General features: G+C 43.3%; 2 protein-coding genes across 2 annotated transcripts in view; one reads left to right on the top strand and one right to left on the bottom strand.

Annotated features, from left to right (window-relative positions):
• Positions 1-4,205: 4,205 nt before the first annotated feature.
• Positions 4,206-14,351, bottom strand: qrsl1 (glutaminyl-tRNA amidotransferase subunit QRSL1). Its single transcript, XM_063183793.1, has 11 exons — positions 14,236-14,351; positions 13,426-13,585; positions 12,836-12,934; positions 12,249-12,345; positions 11,614-11,775; positions 11,202-11,377; positions 9,570-9,682; positions 8,824-9,016; positions 7,959-8,076; positions 7,388-7,593; positions 4,206-4,466 (listed from the first exon to the last, which is right to left on the bottom strand). The coding sequence occupies exons 1-11, from the start codon at positions 14,263-14,265 to the stop codon at positions 4,240-4,242; spliced, it is 1,581 nt and encodes a 526-aa protein (XP_063039863.1). The 5' UTR covers positions 14,266-14,351; the 3' UTR covers positions 4,206-4,239.
• Positions 14,352-14,459: 108 nt separating this feature from the next.
• rtn4ip1 (reticulon 4 interacting protein 1) overlaps positions 14,460-20,000 on the top strand; it is a 30,022-nt gene continuing 24,481 nt past the window's right edge. The window contains exons 1-2 of the mRNA XM_063183794.1: positions 14,460-15,029; positions 15,566-15,717. Coding sequence (XP_063039864.1) covers positions 14,753-15,029; positions 15,566-15,717 — 429 coding nt within the window. The 5' untranslated portion in view covers positions 14,460-14,752. The remainder of the gene's footprint in view (positions 15,030-15,565; positions 15,718-20,000) is intronic.

Below are 20,000 nucleotides of genomic sequence, written 5' to 3'. Positions count from 1 at the left end.
GATGGACATATATTATAGAAAATAAAATGTATAGATACAGTACTGCAGTAGTGGGCTCATCAGATAAATAGTATGAACTAGGGCAAATAAAGCAGTTTAAAGGGACACCGTGTGAGATTTTTAGTTGTTTATTTCCAGAATCCATGCTGCTGCATTCACTAATGTTACCTTTTTCATTAATACTCACCACCACCATCAAATTCTAAGTATTCATTATGACTGGGAAAATTGCACTTTTCATACATGAAAAGGGGATCTTCTCCATGGTCCGCCATTTTGAATTTCCAAAAAAAGCCATTTTTAGCTGCAGAAATGACTCTACTTGAACCATACCAGAAAATATTTGTTTATTACTCAGAAAACTTTCATGTAAAGATCAAATTTGTGAGAGAGATAGGGGTGGCGTTGTCATATGCCCCAGACTCGAACCTGGAACCCCTGATAGACAACTGCCCATATATGGCATGAGTGCATTTCAACAAGTTTAAACTTTTAACCTTCTCCATAATTTTCATCAGCATTCAGACCTTCTGACGTGCACAGGAAGAACGCTGTTGACATCAGTGAAAAAATAACTTGCTCAAACACATCCAGTGAGTTCTGCAATTTCCTGCTTGCTTGTAAAAACGAGTCCACGTTGAGTTCTTCAGAAATGTAACCACACATCTCACACCTGGCCACACCCTGTTTTATTTTGAGATATTTTGGAGACTTTGATTACGTGCCAGTCTTCACAACATGGACCAGTGTTCAGCAGATTTTGTTTGAGTTACAGGAACAAAGTCACCCGTCATTGTTGGTACCAGGCCTTGTCATGCTTGATGTGTCATCGTGGTTTCCTGTCCAGGGGGGTAAAGTGTGACTGAGTCAACAGGGCCCCATGTATAGTGGGGGCCCATACAGCACACAGTCCGTTTTAAGTAGATATACGTACGGCTGTGGGGGTCCATTGGAGCTGATTGTACATAGGGCCCACAATTGGCTGCTACGCCCCTGTTCCTGTCATTCCATGAAGTTTGATTCGGTCCGTTGATATCAGGAACCACATCGTGCGTCAGATCTTGGCTTACAATATAGTGTGTTGTGTTGGTCTCTCACAAAGCACGCTTTCATTTGATATAGGCCTACTGATGCATTTTATTTGTCAAAGTTTTCAACATAAGGCTAAGGCAGGGACCATGCAGTGACCACAGATTCGAAAGATGCATTTAAACTCAACTGAAAATTATATTTACCCATTGGTGATTTGAGATTCAGTGAATTATTTTAAGCATACTACACTCTTACCCAGCTAAAGAGCTGGACTGAGTTGAAAAAAACATCAGATGATTCATCAGGGTCATCAGAGCACTTTATTGCTGAGACGGCCACCTTGACAAGAGACACCTACCACCTTGACTAAGTCCCCTGAAAAGATTAAGATTTCACGTTGTGTATGTAATTTCTGAAGTTGCTTACGCCCCACCACCTTGACTAACTGTGGGAAACACTGTTATAACTTTATTCACAGACTTGGTAACACTTACAAATAAGGGGCCATAATTAACAGTAAAGTAGCTATAACCTAATACTTAAGTAAGGGTTGATAATCATTACTTAACGCCACATTAGACACATATAATTGTAATTAATGCATATGTTGAACATTAGTAAGCAGTTACTTAACTATTAGATTACTATTACCTTGTGTTACAAGTTTATATACAACCTAATACAATCATGTCATGGGTGAGCGGTTAGGGCATCAGACTTGCATCCCAGAGGTTGCCGGTTCGACTCCCGACCCCTCAGGTTGGTGGGGGGAGTAATCAACCAGTGCTCTCCCCCATCCTCCTCCATGACTGAGGTACCCTGAGCATGGTACCGTCCCACCGCACTGCTCCCCATGGGGCGCCACTGAGGGCTGCCCCCTTGCACGGGTGAGGCATAAAATGCAATTTCGTTGTGTGCAGTGTGCAGTGTTCACTTGTGTGCTGTGGAGTGCTGTGTCACAATGACAATGGGAGTTGGAGTTTCCCAATGGGCTTTCACTTTCACAAGTATTAGGTTGTAGCTACTTTACTGTTAATTATGGCCCCTTATTTGGAAGTGTTACCACAGACTGTATGCCACTCCTCTTCGCATGAAAAGAAAACCATCACCCACATGCGAGCTGTGCTCCTTAAGAGCAACAGGAACATATGGTCTGGGATTGCCCTGAGTACGATTTTTTTGGGAAATGGTTTCTAAAAAGATCTCTATTCTGGACAGTACCATCCCTTGCTCCCCAAGGAATTTGATACTGAACGATAATCCTAGACATTTCTTTGATGCATTGGCGGTGATGTTTGGTAGCTCTAACAGACGCAAAAAAAAAATTATCACACAAAGATGGAAAACACTCCATGCTTTGTCACATCAACAATGGATTAATACAGTCATAGATCTGGCTAAACTTGAGAGATCTGTGGCCAGTATGCACGGCGCTCAGAGTAAGAACATTAACTCATTGCCATCTTTTATTAGCAGAATGTTGGGATGATGGCCTATTGCTTTCTTTTTCTTCTGCTTCTACTTCTTGCATCTATTCATCAATTAGCTGTTTTTCTTTCATGAAACATTTTCTTTGTGTTTCATGTGTAGGACGGGGTGAGTGAGATGGGGAATGAGGCCTGTGTGTGTGTGTGTGTGTGTGTTGTCCATTGCTATTTCATGTGCTGTGTATGTGTTTTTTGTTTGATGTTTTAAAACACAATAACAAATTGATTTAAAAAAACACACAAAAAAACGGGCGGGCATTTTCAGCCAAGATCAGTCCGCCAGGCATTGAGAGAGACAATGAAGCCTGTGACAACATTCATAGAAATCTAATATCAGTTATTTTAACCCCCAACAGCCAAAATTAATATTAAGATCTGATGTGGAGAGGTTTGTTGTAATTGCATGAGGACTGACACCATTTCATAAAGGCCAAAATCGTGAGCAGTCGACCAGGGAAATTACCTATATGCCCTATGCCCAGTCCAGCCCTGCCCAAGCAGGTACAATTTTTTTTTTCTGAAAGACAGACTTCGTTGTGATGGCTTACCTCTATGAGTGGCTTCAAACCACACATTGTGACAAAGTGTCATTTTGGGCTACCTAGATGAGGCAAAGTGCACAATGAGGTCATTTTGGTCAGTGCTCTAATGCTTGGTCACCACCAGCCACCCAATTAAATGCAAATCTTGCCTGTGACTGTCTACCACTGAGGCTGATGAAACAAACATACGCAAATGACATAAAAATGACGCAAATAAAAACAGAAACAATGTCGATTCCAGAAACCTGTCTTTGCTGCTGTCAGAAATATGTGCGAACTCTCACCCATGATATCATCATCACCGTGACCGGGTGTGACTTCCTCATGAGGTAGAAATGAAGAAATGGAACACATCGCTTGGTTGCTAGGGTGACCGTGGTGGTGGTGGTGATGGTGGCTGAGGCTTAGCAGCCATGTGCAAAGATGTTGGTTGGCCAGAAGGCTCGAGTTCACACCAGCTTCGCAAGAGAGGGGAGCGCTGCCTTCAGCACCACAAACCCATTCTACTCATTTGTGGAATGATGAGGTCATCTCTCCCTGACCAGAGATGTTGCTCATCATCTCATCTCATCTCATCTCATCTCATCTCATCTCATCTCATCTCGCCTTTTCGGGAGCTGAGAGAAACATCTATCTTCGAACACTGTTTTTATCCGGGACAGGCTTCTGTATTGCACTCATGGACAAATAAACTCACACAGAGACACACAAATAGACACACAGGCACACATGAGAGCCATGGACTGAAGGGTTCTCCTGCAGTCTCAGAAAAAAATACAGACAACCCATGATGGTATAAATATTTATTAGATGTGAAGTGCGCCCGTGTGTGTCTGTGTGCATGTGTGTGTGTGTGTGTGTGTGCGCGTCCGTGTGTGCTATCGCACGCGTGTGTGTGCGTCCATCACTGGCATAGGCCACTGTTCCACTTTCACACAGCATCTGTCTGCAATATCAGCCATGTGGGAGAGTACTTGTGAGTCTCAGCTTATTTCAAGTCTCTGGGCTCAAGCTGTACCCGGCAAAACTGGCACTCCCACACGTAAATCAATCTCTCTCTCTCTCTCTCTCTCTCTCTCTCTCTCTCTCTCTCTCTCTCTCTCTCTCTCTCTCTCTCTCTCTCTCTCTCTCTCTCACACACCCACTCTCTCTCTCTCTCTCTCTCTCTCTCTCTCTCCTCATGCACCAACTGCAGTGGTGCCCTCCTCTCTCTCTTCTGTCGTTGAGGTGGTCTCCTGCTCCTGGTGGTCGCCATGGAAACGGATATGAGGGAAGCCCAGCCGCTGCTCCATCCAGTGGGCCACAGCCAGCAGCTTCCTGTCCTGCAGCGGCCGGCCAATCAGCTGCAGGCCTATGGGGAGTCCTCGCGACGACAGCGCTGTCGGCAAGGTGACCGCCGGGAGACCTGGAGTGGTAGAGGTCACATAGCTCAAGTGGGGTGGAAACAGGGGTGGACTGGGACGGAAAAGCGGGCCGGGCATTTTCAGTTAAGACTGGTCCGCCAGGATTTGAGAGAGACAATGGAGCCTATGACAACAGTTTTAGTAATCTATTACGTGTAGGGATGCACCGATACCGATACTGGTATCGGTATCGGCACCCGATACTGCTCATTGTACTCGTATTCGTACTCGTCAAGCACTTGCCGATACCAGGAACGATACCGCTATTACACAAAACAATGCAAAATCTTGTCACGTTCTGTGGACTTGAAAGCAGCATGGAAAAAAGTGCCACCTCATACATTTACTAACATTTAAATCTACATGGAAATGGACAATAAAAATATCACAGGTGGAAAAAACAAGGCCATGCATTTATTTTCATTGTATTTTGGTGGTAAAAGGTATCGGTACTCGGTATCGGCAAGTACACACATTAATGTACTCATACTTGTATCGGTTTTCAAAAAAGTGGTATCTGTGCATCCCTAATTACGTGCTATTTTGACCAAGACAGCCAAAATTAATATTAAAATCTGACTTCGAGGTAGATGGCATGAGGGGAATTACAGTCATCAACAGTCCACCGGGTAAATGCCCTGTATGCCTTATGGCCAATCCAGACATGGGTGGAAAAAAGAGGAAGGAAGTAGAGAGCAGAAGTACACTGCAAATAATGAAATCCAAGCAAGCCTATTTTTCTAGTTTCAAGTAAAAAACATGTAGTAAATCTTAATTTAAGTAAAAATTGTTTTGAGTCATTTGTACAAGGGGCAAGTAATTATTTATTGGTCAGATTTTTTTAAACTTGTTACAATGCTTGTAAGACACACTGTTTTCCAGCTTCAAGAATAAGCCCACTTGTTTACAACTGAGCTATTTCAGAAAATATGACCTGTAAACATACAATATTCACAAGAAAGTGTGCGGAAAGTTACCAGTGTGAATGTGTGTGTGTGTGTGTGTGTGTGTGTGTGTGCGTGTGTGTGCGCGCGTGTGTGAGCGCCTAAGCAGGTCAACAGTTCATGAGGTGAGGTCAGACAGAAAAGAGACATGGCAACAGTGGCCATTATTTGAAGGTAATGGTTAATCTGATCAGTTATTTACTGATCGGTGACTGACTTAAAGGTTTAACAATTAATCACCTCAAGGTGGGCTTGCAGACAATGGCAAGTGTAACGGAGGCTAACTAGCACAGAGTTGGCGTGGAACGTTGGTAAACCTCCCTCCGATAGCCTCATACAGTCTCGTGCCGTTGGGCCGAGAGACTAGTCTCTTGGCCCAGCGGTATCGTACTGTGTCTCCCATTGCCGAACCGTTGTAGTTGACAAGGTCGCACGTTCGATCCCCGAGGGGGGTGAACAGGTGCAAGATGACCTCCGTCACAGTGGTGCCGTGACCCGGATGGGAGTGAGGTTTAAGGGGGAGAGTGTAACGGAGGCTAACTAGCACAGAGTTGGCGTGGAACGTTGGTAAACCTCCCTCCGATAGCCTCATACAGTCTCGTGCCGTTGGGCCGAGAGACTAGTCTCTTGGCCCAGCGGTATCGTACTGTGTCTCCCATTGCCGAACCGGTGTAGTTGACAAGGTCACACGTTCGATCCCCGAGGGGGGTGAACAGGTGCAAGATGACCTCCGTCACACAAGGTCCTGTAAACACTACCACACAGACCTTTTACAAGGGAGATTTAGGATCTTGATAAGGGTTAGCTCAATAAAGTCTGGGATATAACAACTTTCAAGATGTCTAGTCTACGTCACACAGCTACCATATCGATGGAATAAAGATAGAAAGGACGTTTCAAATTCAGAATTCACAAAAACTTTGGATCTCTGGGCAGATATTTCTTAACACATTTCAAGTCATTATGTTCAGCAAAAGATAAAAAACACTATTTGAGGCACTCCTTACTAAAGTTAAAAGCCTTTATTAAATACTGGCTACATGCCTACGTGTTTCGACCCATTGTCTTCATCAGGGCATCAATCATGCCCTGATGAAGACAATGGGTCGAAACGCGTAGGCATGTAGCCAGTATTAAATAAAGGCTTTTTAACTTTAGTAAGGAGTGCCTCAAATAGTGTTTTTTATCTTTTCATGGAAGTGTGGACTCCCAAGTTCTTTTTGATGAGCACCCTTTTTTACTAACTGGATACAGGACCCAGTGAAGCATTCCCTTTTCTCTTTTTTTGATTATGTTCATCACTTGTATTTCTTAGCCATGCATATTCATGATATTTTAATTGTACATTTTTTCACGATTATTCATTTTCGTTGAGTTCCAGTAATAGGTTTGGATGCACACAATGGTGCTGCACCACACACAGTAGTTTCTCAACTTCAGCATGATGAGTTGTGAAAACTTTGTCACTGTGGCAACAGGAGTGATGTTTTTCTCTCCCTATCAGTAACGAAGAGATTGAAGATAATGTTGTTCCAACCCAACTTCCCCCCCAGGCGAATTCGACTCAAAAGCAATGAGTACAGGGTGTCTTTTGCTTTGTGCAAATGTGAGTGTGTGTTTTGCAAAATGCATTCATGAAAGACGGAAACTGGCACCAGTGGTACAAAATGCAAGTACCGTAATATATAAGGTAATCGTTTGAGAGGTTCATCTTTTGTGAAGATAATTTCCACCCCTGGTGCGCTGCGCACACATGTTCACATATATGGTTGTGTGTGTGTGTGTGTGTGTGTGTGTGTATAACTATGTGTGCATATAAAAATGTGTGCGTAGTGCGATTTGTTTGAAAAAAAAAAAAAACCCAGAGGGAATACAAACGACATCCTGTATACACATGTTTGTGCGCGTGCGCATGCACACTCGCGCGCGCATGTGTGTGTGTGCGTCTGTGCGTGTTGATGTGGTATTGGCAGACGTACCGGCCATGTTGGCGGGCTGCGTGAAGACGTCCTCCTGGGCGCTGCGTGTGCGGTTGTCCTCCTGCATGAAGTCCCTGTAGCTGGCCGCGTCACTCAGGGTGGTGGGCGTCAGCAGCACGTCCACCCCGGAGCCAAACACCTTGCTGAAGTCATCGGCAATAAGACGCCGCACCTGCTGCGCCTTCACAAAGTAGCGCTCGTAGTTCCTGTCAGGAGGAAAAGAAGAAGAAGAACCAAGCCCAATAAGAAACCGGGAATATTATGACTCAATTACATTGTCATTGGACGATGTGAAATGTATATAATATGTATCTACAGAAACTGTAAGGCGAAATGACTCAGAACATCTTCTGAATTGTTAATTTATATAGCTTTATGTGCAGTTTTTTAATGGCTGTCTCTCTGCCCCTCTTAACAACTGACTGTTGTACAGAATTACACAAACATTGGGATAGCCCACTGCATTGAACTAAACTTTGTGTGGGTGACAAACTGAACCAAATGACAAGGACATAATAACGAGAACAGGAAAGGGGTATGATGAGGAAGTGGCAGGTGGTGGGTACAGTACTGTTTGAGCAGGAAGTAGTTCCCGGAAAGGATCCTGCGGCGCACCACGTGATTGAAGCCCTCGTGCCGGGTGGCGGCGTACAGGGCCTCAGTGGAGGAGGCCACGGGGCTACGGTGGCCTGTTGGGGACAGAGGAGCGAGATAGGAGAGGGGAGGGGAGGGGAGGGGAGAGGGGATATGATGATGACGCACAGAGTCAAAACATACCCAGAAGGATATCTGGATAGCTGGTGCTTATCTAACCCAAGCATATCGTGATGCAAATGTTCACAGGACAATGTACGCGCCAGCCAAACGTGTATACACACAATTAATCTTACACACTTACAGCCACACATAGAAATAGACAATACTTTTATTGCCAGCACACATGCGTGCGCACTCACACAGACACACACACACACAAGCACACACACACACAAACACACATACCCTCCAGAAATGTATCACATTAGATGCGAACTCTTAATTTCCCTTTCAAAATTCCAATCCTACTCAATGCCATCGTTTCCTCTTTTACAGTGTGTCATAATGAACAGATCAAATCTCTATGCAGTCTAACTCAGGAGTATTTTACACTCCAGTTCATCAGAGTACACCATATTTGCCCACACAGAGAATAAAGGAAGAGTACAGATGGAAAGCCCTTGTACCAATGCTTTTTTATCTTTAAAAATAGTGTTTTTTTTCAATAATCTAAATCAATGTCAATTATCAAGACCTAACAAGATGAGATGGACTGATATTAAGTTTACTCATTTTTTTGATAGAGAAACTACCTCTTTTTTGTAAACTCATAACAAGTACAATTATGCATCTGAACTCTTCAAATGCATGAATTACTATATATCAAATGTATTAATTACCATATTCCAGTCCGTCGAAGCGTGCCATGTTGGAGGCCACCTCGCAGCAGCAGAGGACGTGGTAGCAGACGATGGAGAACTGGGTGTGGGGTAGGGAGACGGGCTTCACCTGCACCCCCGCCTCCTCAAACAAGCCCGCCACGCGGCACCACTGGCCCAGCACCTCAGGGGACAGCCCCGGCGCATGGTACTCCTAGTCAGGGGTAAACAGCAACAATAAGATAGCTGGTTGAACTGTATTTGTAGAGCACAATTCATACAAGACATGCTCACTCAATGTGCTTAACAGTTAGCAAGCTAGTAAACAAATTTGATATTAGCAGTGGTACGAGGAGTTCATAGCATACACAGACGGCTTAGTCACAGAAATCCATTTTTATGCCAGTTGCATAGAAAACCGAGCCTTTTTAAAGGCAATTCTTTTTTTTAAGTATTTTTTTGGGGGGGCTTTATTATTATAGGACAGTGTGAGAGTAGACAGAAAATTACTGGGAGAGAGATGAGGCAGGGTCGGGAAATGACCCCGGCCGGACTCGAACCGGGGTCCCCGTGGGCAATGTAAGCCCAAATGTGGGGGGCTTAGTGCGCTGCGCCATAGTGCCCCCCTTTAAAGTCAATTATATAAATTAATAAAAAGGTATACTTGTATATGATCTCACTACATCTTCATCCATGACTGAAGTCCAGTTGAGCAGGCAGAGCAAGTGCCAGCTAATTGTAATAAAATATAATGTTGGAGAGTTTACCTGTGGGATTCCTACTGTGATTTGTTTGATGTCAAAGTCCTCAGGCAGGTCAGGTTGCCCAGGCAGGCTTGGGATGGTGGTTGCATCCAGCATATCCTGCCCTTGGAGGATACCTAGGATACATTACACAGTGCTATTTTGGTAAGTGAAGGTGAGGTTGAGTCTCGAGATGTCTGTTAATGTTGCCAATAAATCCTGCCTCTCTAATGTGTTGGGGTACGGAATCCAGGCGTAATCCCATTTCACCCTTTATCCCTACCCCTTTCCCCTTCCCCTATGTTCTGCGTGTCCACATGTAGGGGTAGGGCTGTCCCATTTCAAGTTAAGGCAGAGGGGTAGGGAGGCTTTTTACCCCTTCAAAAGGAGATTTTCCAGAGGCAGACTCCAAACGGATGGGTAAGAGCACTTTCCCCGAATGTATTCCGGATGCTTTTAAAAAATGGCGGCCTCCACAAAAGCACACAAATATATGCTTTTTTTAAGCAATTCATGATTTTAATTGTGATAACTGGGTCATTCCACGCCAAATCAACAGGAGCCCACACACTTAGGTCTCAAAAAATTCTGAAAATATTACCAAGTGTACCCATGGTACTTAGGAGAAACACTGTAAATGTATTTGAATGTAAGATGTATACTGTATACTGGCATGCTGGTACATAGATAGGAATAGTTTGTTGCTAAACTGTCAGTTTTGGTCTGTATGATCCTGTATCGTCATAGCATTCCCTCAAAGATGATACAAATTGTACTGGAGTTTTTGGCTGTGCTCTGTTTAGGCCTTCAGAAGACATATTTGTGCCCAACATAGCCTCTTGAATTTTTTCCCTTGTAGAGACAAGTAGGAACACTCTCATAAAAAGCTATAAATAGAAAGGAACCCCCATCAGTGTTTGACCAGAAGACCTCACAAGTCTGACAAAAATCATTTTGGGTGTCATTTTCAGAGCTCCAGAACCCCTTGTGGGATTGTCCACAGATTTTTATTTTATTTCTTTCTTCATTCTCCATAAGTTCTTCTTTTTAAAAATGTCAATGAGACTTGTCTTATGTAATGTTTTCTTTTTTTAATTTCCAATCTTTGAGGGAATGCTATGACGATGCAGGATCATACAGACCACAACTGACAGTTTTGCAACAAACTATTCCTATCTCTGTACCAGCATGCCAAATGTGAGCTTCCTACATGGTTTAGTTCCTGAGCTACGGGCTTGTTAACTTTGACAAAAAAAAGAGTGTGAACAAAATGGGCACCCCCCCTCCCCCAGTGAAATTGGCTGTAACGTGGAGAGTATACATCTTAAATTCAAATAAATTAACAGTGTTTCTCTTAAGTACCATGGGTACACTCAGTAATATTTTCATTTGAGACCTAAGTGCACGGGCTCCTGTTGATTTGGCGTGGAATGACCCAACTGTGATTAACATTCTTTCAATGTAAGATAGGCGTGTCGAAATCAATACGGTTTTACAGTAATGTAGTTTGCGCCTTGGCATTAACTGTGATTGTACCAAATAACGTCTGCTACTTCAAAAAAGTCATCATACTGTAGACATTATTTATACACTGATGCAGCCACTGACATTTGCAGGATGTAACTAGGGAGGGATGCTAAGAGGCAGGAGGCCTACCCAGGACTGTGGCTGCGTCGCGGGCAGTGCGGGCCATGATTCCCGGTACGTCCATGGAGTTGACCAGCGGGATGAGGCCGTGACGCGACAGCAGGCCATAGGTGGGCTTCACGGCCACCAACCCACACAGCGCACCGGGGTTACGTGTGGAGCCACCTGTGTCTGAGCCCAGAGAACTGACGCACACACACACACAAAAGCACATGCGCACACACAGACGGTACTCATTTGCTAATGCATTTCTCACACACAGACACATTACAATGAACACAATCACAATGCACAATGCACAATTGGTACAAGTATAATGGCACACGCACACACTCACACTGCACATTTTATGATGATAAAGCACATACAGAAAATTGATAGACAGACAGAGAGACAGAGACACAGGCACACACACACTTACAAGAAGCTGCTAAGTGATGCCACTGCGGCTGCACTTCCTCCAGAGCTGCCCCCAGTGATGACCCAGTCAGTCTGGGCCTCTGGCCCCCCGTGCTGCCTGTAGGTCTCTGCATCACTCCAGGGGTTCCGCACCGGCCCAAACGCACCATCCGTGCTGCCCGCTCTATGAGGAAAAGTAATGCATAATGAGGGTGTGGATCAGGGAAGTTTCTGGATTTCACACCATCAATCAATAAATCAGTTAATAAATGCTTGCTAGGTTGATTTAAGGAGTTGTTGGGTGAATTGTAAATGGATGTCCCTTTAAAAAGGTCCTAACACTCCATCTGAGCACCTTCTCTGCGATGTAACGTGAATGTTTGAGTTTTTTGGATCTCAAATCAGCATGAATCAATCATGAAATGAATGACTACCGACATACATTATCTGTTTTAATTGGACACAGATTTTCCAGATACATGTAGATGTTGATGGTTTGATGTAGGCCTTGACACTACACGAGGACAAATTATATTATACTATTATTGTATTGTTATTACTGGTATTATTATTACTAAATTTCACTTTAAAGTTGGATTGGCCAACCAATGACAAATGAATGATGCAGTTTTGGCATCAGAATCAGTAGTTAGTTACCCCATGGCAAATTCATCCAAGTTTGTCTTGCCTACGAGGACAGCTCCCTGGTCCAGCAGCTTCTGTACTACTGTGGCATTGAATGGAGGAACATAGCCTGCAGGACAACAGCACAAACATCGGTAACACTTTACTTCATACGTATGACATAACAGTGTCATGAGAGTGTCGTAACAGTCATGCATGTGCCAAAAACATTATGTCAACGTCATAAACATTTTATGAATGTCATTAAGTGATACCTGGTTATGGTAAAGACAACCCTAACAATGTCAAGTTTTCATGACCATAACAAAATGTATTACATTCACATCATGTTAATGACTCGTCCAGGACTGTGTCATGACACTGTTTTGACACTATTATGACACTGCTATGTCATACGTATGACGCCAGCATCAAGTAAAGTGTACCTGAAACATCAATTCATATTCACCATACCTTCCAGGCTACTATGTATAAACGAGTAAAAAGCTGAACTTCTACAATGTGTATTATGTGTATGCTACTAATTTTATTGAACTATATTTACTGTACTGGCTAAAATACTGATCTCTGATCAGCAGAGGACCCCCACTCATACTGACCTCCTAACATCTTTGAGGCACACGTGGTCAGGATGTTCTCAGTGCAAAAGTTGTCCTTCACCGCAAATGGTATACCGTCCAGTGGACCCTTTGGAGTGCCTAAGAGAGAAGACAATTCAGGCACAGAAAGCCAAATGACATTAACATAAACATTAACTACCCATCCACTAGGGGTGTGTACAAAATATTGATATCAGTACACATTGTCACAGGCCTCTTCACGATACACGTACAGTATCATATTGGAGGCATCAGAATCGATATTTAATTTAATACAATAAATTGACTTTTGAATGCTGCACAGCAACTGGCATTTGTGATGCGTATCCCATCATGAACAGTAGGCCTAGAGTTTTGTGAAGGCCGTGTTTTAGATTCACTACAGTGTAACTGTTGCCCTACAGAAAAAAGTAACATTTGGTTATATGTATGTCTGTTTTCTTCAAAATTAATTGCATATTGCAATATGCATCACCATATCGGGATATCCCGATACATAACGTATGGTGACCCCTGTATCAGGTTGTGTATCTTATCGCGATGAGGTTGGCAATGCCCACTGCTACCATTGACTGAATGAGAGTCATTACCATTCTGTAGTCGCATCTCTGCCTCCTCCGCTTGTTTCATGGCTGCCTCCTCTGTCACAGTTATGTAAGCGTTGAGGTGGCGAGTTCTCTTGATGCGGTTCAGGCATTTTCGGCAAAGCTCTGTGGGGGAGAGCTGACCCTCCCTCAATGCCCGGGACACCTGGTGGGAGGACAGGACACATGATGTCAACACTCACTAGCTCCAGCATAATTAAGCCGTGGAGCTTTTGGCTACTGGCTGGTAGACTTGAGGCACACAAACTGGAAAGACAGACTAAAACTAAAAACACTCTCTTGTTATGTATTCCTTCTGCGTGGGTTCTTCAACACAAGACAACTCTGAAATTCGTCTAATTGACACATTTTGCCTATGCTAGACTGATGCTGTCATCAAATGTGTAGGTTTGGCTTGGAAAATGGTGGGGATATTGGTTTGGCTTTTTTTGCCTACCTGTATTTGTGGGGACAAGCAAGGCTGATCTCATAAGTGTGAACATGTCCCCACCACCCACAAAATTACACCCATTGTTGTCATCATGGGCTGACAGGTGAATTCCTCTTAGACTTTACCACACACGACCAGCTGTAGTTCTACTTTTCAATTAAATGACAATGAGTTCAAATTCTCAAATTCAAATTCAACATTATCCAACTCAACCTCGTCTGGTGTGCAACCTTGATAGTAGGCTAGCCTACTATTCATTTCACGTTACATCACCTATCAACATGCAATGACAGGCATGGTTTTCATTCAGTGTATTTGGAAACTATAAAGCGAAAGTGACTAACTGCAATCGTATGGGCACCTACCTCGGCTATGGATAAACGAAGCACATTCATTTTAAGCGTAGTCTATAAACATATCTGCATTATTTCATATCCGCGATAATGCAGCTTTCAATGAGTGCGGTCCCCGTGCGCTGACATCTTGGTTACTTTTGCAACTTCCTAGTACCAATGGCGCTGGTTGGTGGGTCGAGTAGCAAGATGCGATTTGATTGGCCAAATTCCTAAGGTCACAGTCAACAACACAACCCGGCTGTCAACTCAGGTCCAGCGTGCTGGAACCAGTAACAGTAGGGAAAGAGGACACTGTTGAGTTCCAGAATATCGTGAAATAGCAAAATTGCTTGCAGTATTAGAGTTTCGAAATTGTATTCAGTAATGCCGTTCGAGTCACCACACGACTGCTACCAGAGGACTTGGCATTGCAAGTTACATTTCACCTCAGCTTGCTAGCAACTGCTAGCTAATTTTTGAAGTAGCGTTGATGTATTGCATTTAAATAATATCACTTTTGTCTTACGGTTTATTGCATTCGCGTAGCATGTCTTCAATAACAAAAATAATGTGTAGTCGTTGGCTACCGCTTGTAAGGACTTGTGCCTTAAACACACATGTACTGGGAAGGACAGGCTGTAGAAATTTCAGCACTTCAAGGGCTCGCATGACAGTGATGCAGGCATGGGTGATTGACAAGTACGGCGGCAATGATGTGCTGAGGTTCACCCAAAATGCCCCTTTCCCAATCATCAACTACCCCAATGAAGTAGTTGTCAAAGTCCACGCCGCAGCTCTCAATCCCTTAGATGTCAGCATGAGGGGTGAGTCAAAACAGCTTTTCATTCATAAAGTAAAATAATAAAGCAAATAAAGTAGCCTAATACGTTTCTGACTGAGATTGACAACTGACAACTAAGATTGTTGTTTAGAGAAGCAGCTGCACAATTTGCCATCTCTGCATCTCTGGGTAGTAGGCCTATTGCAAAAAAAAAAAAAAAGGTAGCTCTGTAAATAAATGCTATATGCCTACTAGAAACAAAGCATAAGGTACAATTGTTGTTGAGCATGCTACTGTGATATCTTTGTGTAAAGCAATGACAACTCAGAAACTTTATTGAAGCAGCTGAAACTGAAGTGTATAGAAGATTAATGTTCTTGGTAGCTCAGAAACGCATTACATCTACAGTATCTGACTGTGTGAGAGTGTGACACACTGAGGAAGGCAGAATGCCAACACACTTCCGTGTAATAAAAAGAAAGTGAATGTATGGTGCAACCTTTTCTTACTTTTCAGTTTATGTGGCTATCCCCATGTGATGTGTTGGCCTTGTTGTGTACTCTCCATCAATCTCTCCAGGAGGGTACGGTGCAGCCACCATGGCGATGAAGCGTGACCCCCTGAACGTGACACAGCAAGGCAGTGAGTTCCCCTTGGTCCTGGGCCGAGACCTCTCCGGGGTCATCATGGAGTGTGGCTTAGACGTGGCCTACTTCAAACCAGGAGATGAGGTGTGGTGCTACAATTACAACACATGCACACACACAGACACACACACACACACACACACACACACACACACACACACACACACACACACACACACACACACACACACACACACGTTCATTCCTACCCTTGCCAGGCCTTCCCATTGACTCCCACCCATAAAACGTTCACATTTATGATGAACATCAAAATAACCTTGAAAATGCAATTTTCTTGGTTAAGACCTCTCTCTCTCTCACTCACTCACTCACTCACTCACTCACTCACTCACTCACACACACACACACACACACACACACACACACACACACACACACACACACACACACACGCACACGCACGCACGCACGCACACACACACACACACACACACACACACACACACACACACACACACACACGCACACACACGCACACACACACAAAAGCATACTCCCACAGGGGTCAGGTGTCACTTTTTTATTTCACCTCCAGTGTTGTGAGTCAGTATGTCAAAAGAGAGTCCATGTCCATGGATGTGGAGAATGACTGCCCTGTTGGACAAGAAGAAGATTGAAATGAAGAAACGGTCTGTTTTGAGTTTAATCCTTGCTGACCTTAGATTGGCCCATGATTGGTTTCACCGCTTGTCAGCCAGTTGGGATAAAAATACATAAAATTGCCTTTTGACATTTGTCACTTTAATTAAGTGAGGTCAACGACAACTTATTTAGATGTTATGCAGAAATGGCAGATGTTTACCCAAAGGCCTTAAATTACGGGTAAACGGTGATGAAAAATTAATTAAAAATCAGGTGGACCATATACTCCAAAGAAAGAAGGAAGGAAAGCAGATAAACAAAATGACATTATAAGCTGCAAAACCCCATCTGCATTATGCAGCTAGACCGGCTTGGTTTGCTATGTCATGCAATGACTGAACTGAAGGGAAGAGATCTCACCACAAGACTTTTATTAACATCATGGTTAACTTGACAACTCTGACAAACTCCCAGCCACAACGTGGGCTATGGGAGGGAACTTTAGATGGGCCTTGCAAACTTGTGCGTCATACAGTTGTGCTCAGAATATATCAGTAGTCAAGTCACTTTTAGTTGTTCCCCAGTTTCGCTGCATGCTGTGTAATCCATTTTTGGATAGCGCATGTGTGCTACTGTAGTAGGTTTCGCAAGCACACTCAGTGCTGCTGCACCCCTACATACATCGGCAAACTGCTCATGGGGGCCCATAATCAAAACTGGCTTGGTGATTTCCCATACATATATTTCCTGTGCACTTTGTATCTGCTTGTGAATGATGTTGGCTATGATTATGTCCTGGATTATAAGTTGCTTTGGTTAAAAAAGCGTCTGCCAAATGCAATGTAATGTAACATAGTATTATCCCTTCTCTGTTTCCTTCTCATTTCCTGTCATGTCTGTCTTGTCATGTCAATAAAGGTACAAAAGGGCCTAAAAAACGATGCTAAGCTGATGTGTGATGTGTTTCTCCTCTGCCTACTCTTCACCAGCTTCTTTTTGAAGCAGAAGAGAAAAGGTTGTTTGGTGTGGTTAGTGAGACAGGATGCTCCTTGAGGTCTGACTGAGTAAGGCACCCTTTTGCAGAAGCTGACACTCCTCTGATGTTTCTTAGTTTCCTTTCCTCCTTGTCATTTCTCTGCAGTCTTTTCATTCTGTCATCCCTTTCTTCTTCATTTTTTTCCCTCTCCCAATTCCTTTGTTCTTGCTCTATGCTATGTTTGCTGTTGTTCTCCCGATCTTCCTTTTTTTCACCCCCTTGTTTTGTCTTCTCGGTTGAGGGAGACTTTGGTGGAGTGAAGTCTGTTTTCTGTCAGGGTTTTGTTTGAGCGCGGGTGACAGGCGCCGTGTGGGAGTGGTGCGCAGTGTATTGTGTGCAATGGGGAGGTTGTGTAATCATGCAGGCACACAGGCCTGAGATGCTATTGTATACTCCTCTGTGTGTGTGTGTGTGTGTGTGTGTGTGTGTGTGTGTGTGTGTGTGTGTGTGTGTGTGTGTGTGTGTGTGTGTGTGTGTGTGTGTGTGTGTGTGTGTGTGTGTGTGTGTGTGTGTGTGTGTGTGTGTCTTGTGTCAAAGAACTCCTGACCTAAGACACAAAATGTTATCTATGTGAAAACTAAGCCAAGTTTGAGCACATTTCCCATCCCATGTTTCCACCCCAATTGTACTTAAATTAATGGTTACTGGATGTTGCAAGGGGAAAGGAAACTATATGGAGCTATTTGGAGAAATTACATTGAATATTCAAATGTATATTGCATTGTTTGAGAACACCCAAGCCCCCATCTATTGGCTTATGGGAAATGGGGCACATATTGTGATATTTCTGGAAAGTTGTGGCAAGGAAGTTGCCTATGTTTCACAGGGCGCATGTCTATCTCTGTACTTAGGTTAAGGTTACTGGCTGGGTGATGTGAGAAGGCAGCTAGTATATGAAGGAAATACATTGCATGTTCAGAAAATGGATGATACATTGTTTGGAAACACATGACCTGATAGTTTGAGAACCTGAACCTGTAGTCAAGAACCCATCAATGGGCAAATGGTGGGAATCGGGGTGGGTATGATGACATTTTTGGAAAATGGTGACAATGAAGTGAATGGCAAATGGACTGCATTTATATAGCGCCTTTTCACTCCTTCGAGCACTCAAAGCACTCTACAATGTACCGTATGCCTCACATTCACCCATTCACACTCACATGCACACACCGGTGGCAGTGGCTGCCACACAGGGTGCCACCAGGAGCAACTTCATGTCTCTTGAATGTTAAACTGTACCAGGAAAAAGAGAATTTTTAATATAAATGCATTAGCTCAGTTAAACAGCTGTACTTACAAAATACATGTACACTAAACTTTAACATTAATAACAGGGAGGATACGTTCAACCTAATTCCACTATTCATTTACTGATCTATCATGTTAATCTGACCACCCTGGGCCTGTCCTTGTAGAGTAAAGTAGAGTATAATTTATTAATCCAGAGGGAAATTAAGGTGTCCAGTAGCATACATGCATAGATACAGAAGAAGACACAAAGACATTACACACAACATTGCACATGTATTCACCATACATGCATATATTCACAAGTCATATCTCTCTCTCCCACTCACTTGTGCATGCTGCTTGTGGCTTTCACAATAAAAGTGACCTGACATGAGCAATTCTTCTATTGTAGAGGAATAGGAAGTGATGATGTGTTGTATTAGACACTGACGTATACCAAGGCATTAGCACAAACTATACATTGCAACTGTCTTAGCTGTAGGACACCTGGGTCATTTCACGTAAAATCAGACACTTTGGGACCCGAACGACACAGATTTCTATTAACTTATACTTGCTGTGCCTGTTTAGTAGCAAGGTAGCACCCCAGAACTGCATTTGTGTGAATCTGACACCAATATTAAGGGAGAAACAGACTAGCAAAGGTTTACATATGAGGGTAGGACACTATGCATTCAGCCTTGATTATCTCAGTCAGTGTAAGTCACAAAAAGATGTCTGTGGTGTTGTTTGAAAGCTCTTTTCTGGCTCTACAAATTACACAAACAGCATGGAATACAACAACCCTCAGAATATGAATTATCATAAATTGAAAAATTGAAAATTGAATATCAAAAAAACGTATATTTTAAAATGACCAGTTCTTTGTCTAAACATGGCCTGCAATGTCATGAACAACACCTGAAATGCTGGTGTTTGGATCTTTATTCATGTCAGATATAATGGGACTCAAAAATATGGCATCATACAAATCACCTAGTAATAATATGGTAATACCATAGTAATATTACATGACGGCATGTCTATCGGAATATGTGAAGGATGGAGATGGTCCATGAGGATGCAGGAAGTTCAGTTTCACCTCTCCAGTATTCGCCATACATTCCTCAACACATGCTAGTCACTAGTTGCCATCATATACAGCTACAACATACCCTTTGATGCTTGAACATTTAGAAAATTCCTTTACTGAGCGTATTATTTCAACCCTGCCTTCTCTGAATGCTGAAAATGATCTAACTTCCTCTGTGTCCATTGACAATGGGCAGAAGCTGTGTAGTTTTTGAGTACCTGGAATAAGGACCGACGAGGGTGCAGGGCACACCGGGAAAATGCCTGTTATGCCAGATGGCCAGTCCAGTCCTGCCCCTGACACTACTCTATTACTACTTCATTACAACTCATTTAAACCAAATGTCCCAATATCTCTGAAATGAATAAAGAACCAAACACCCCATTTTATGGTGTTGCTTGT

Source organism: Engraulis encrasicolus, chromosome 19, assembly GCF_034702125.1.
Source record: "Engraulis encrasicolus isolate BLACKSEA-1 chromosome 19, IST_EnEncr_1.0, whole genome shotgun sequence".
Taxonomy (NCBI): domain Eukaryota; kingdom Metazoa; phylum Chordata; class Actinopteri; order Clupeiformes; family Engraulidae; genus Engraulis; species Engraulis encrasicolus.
This window is presented reverse-complemented; position numbering and strand designations above follow the sequence as displayed.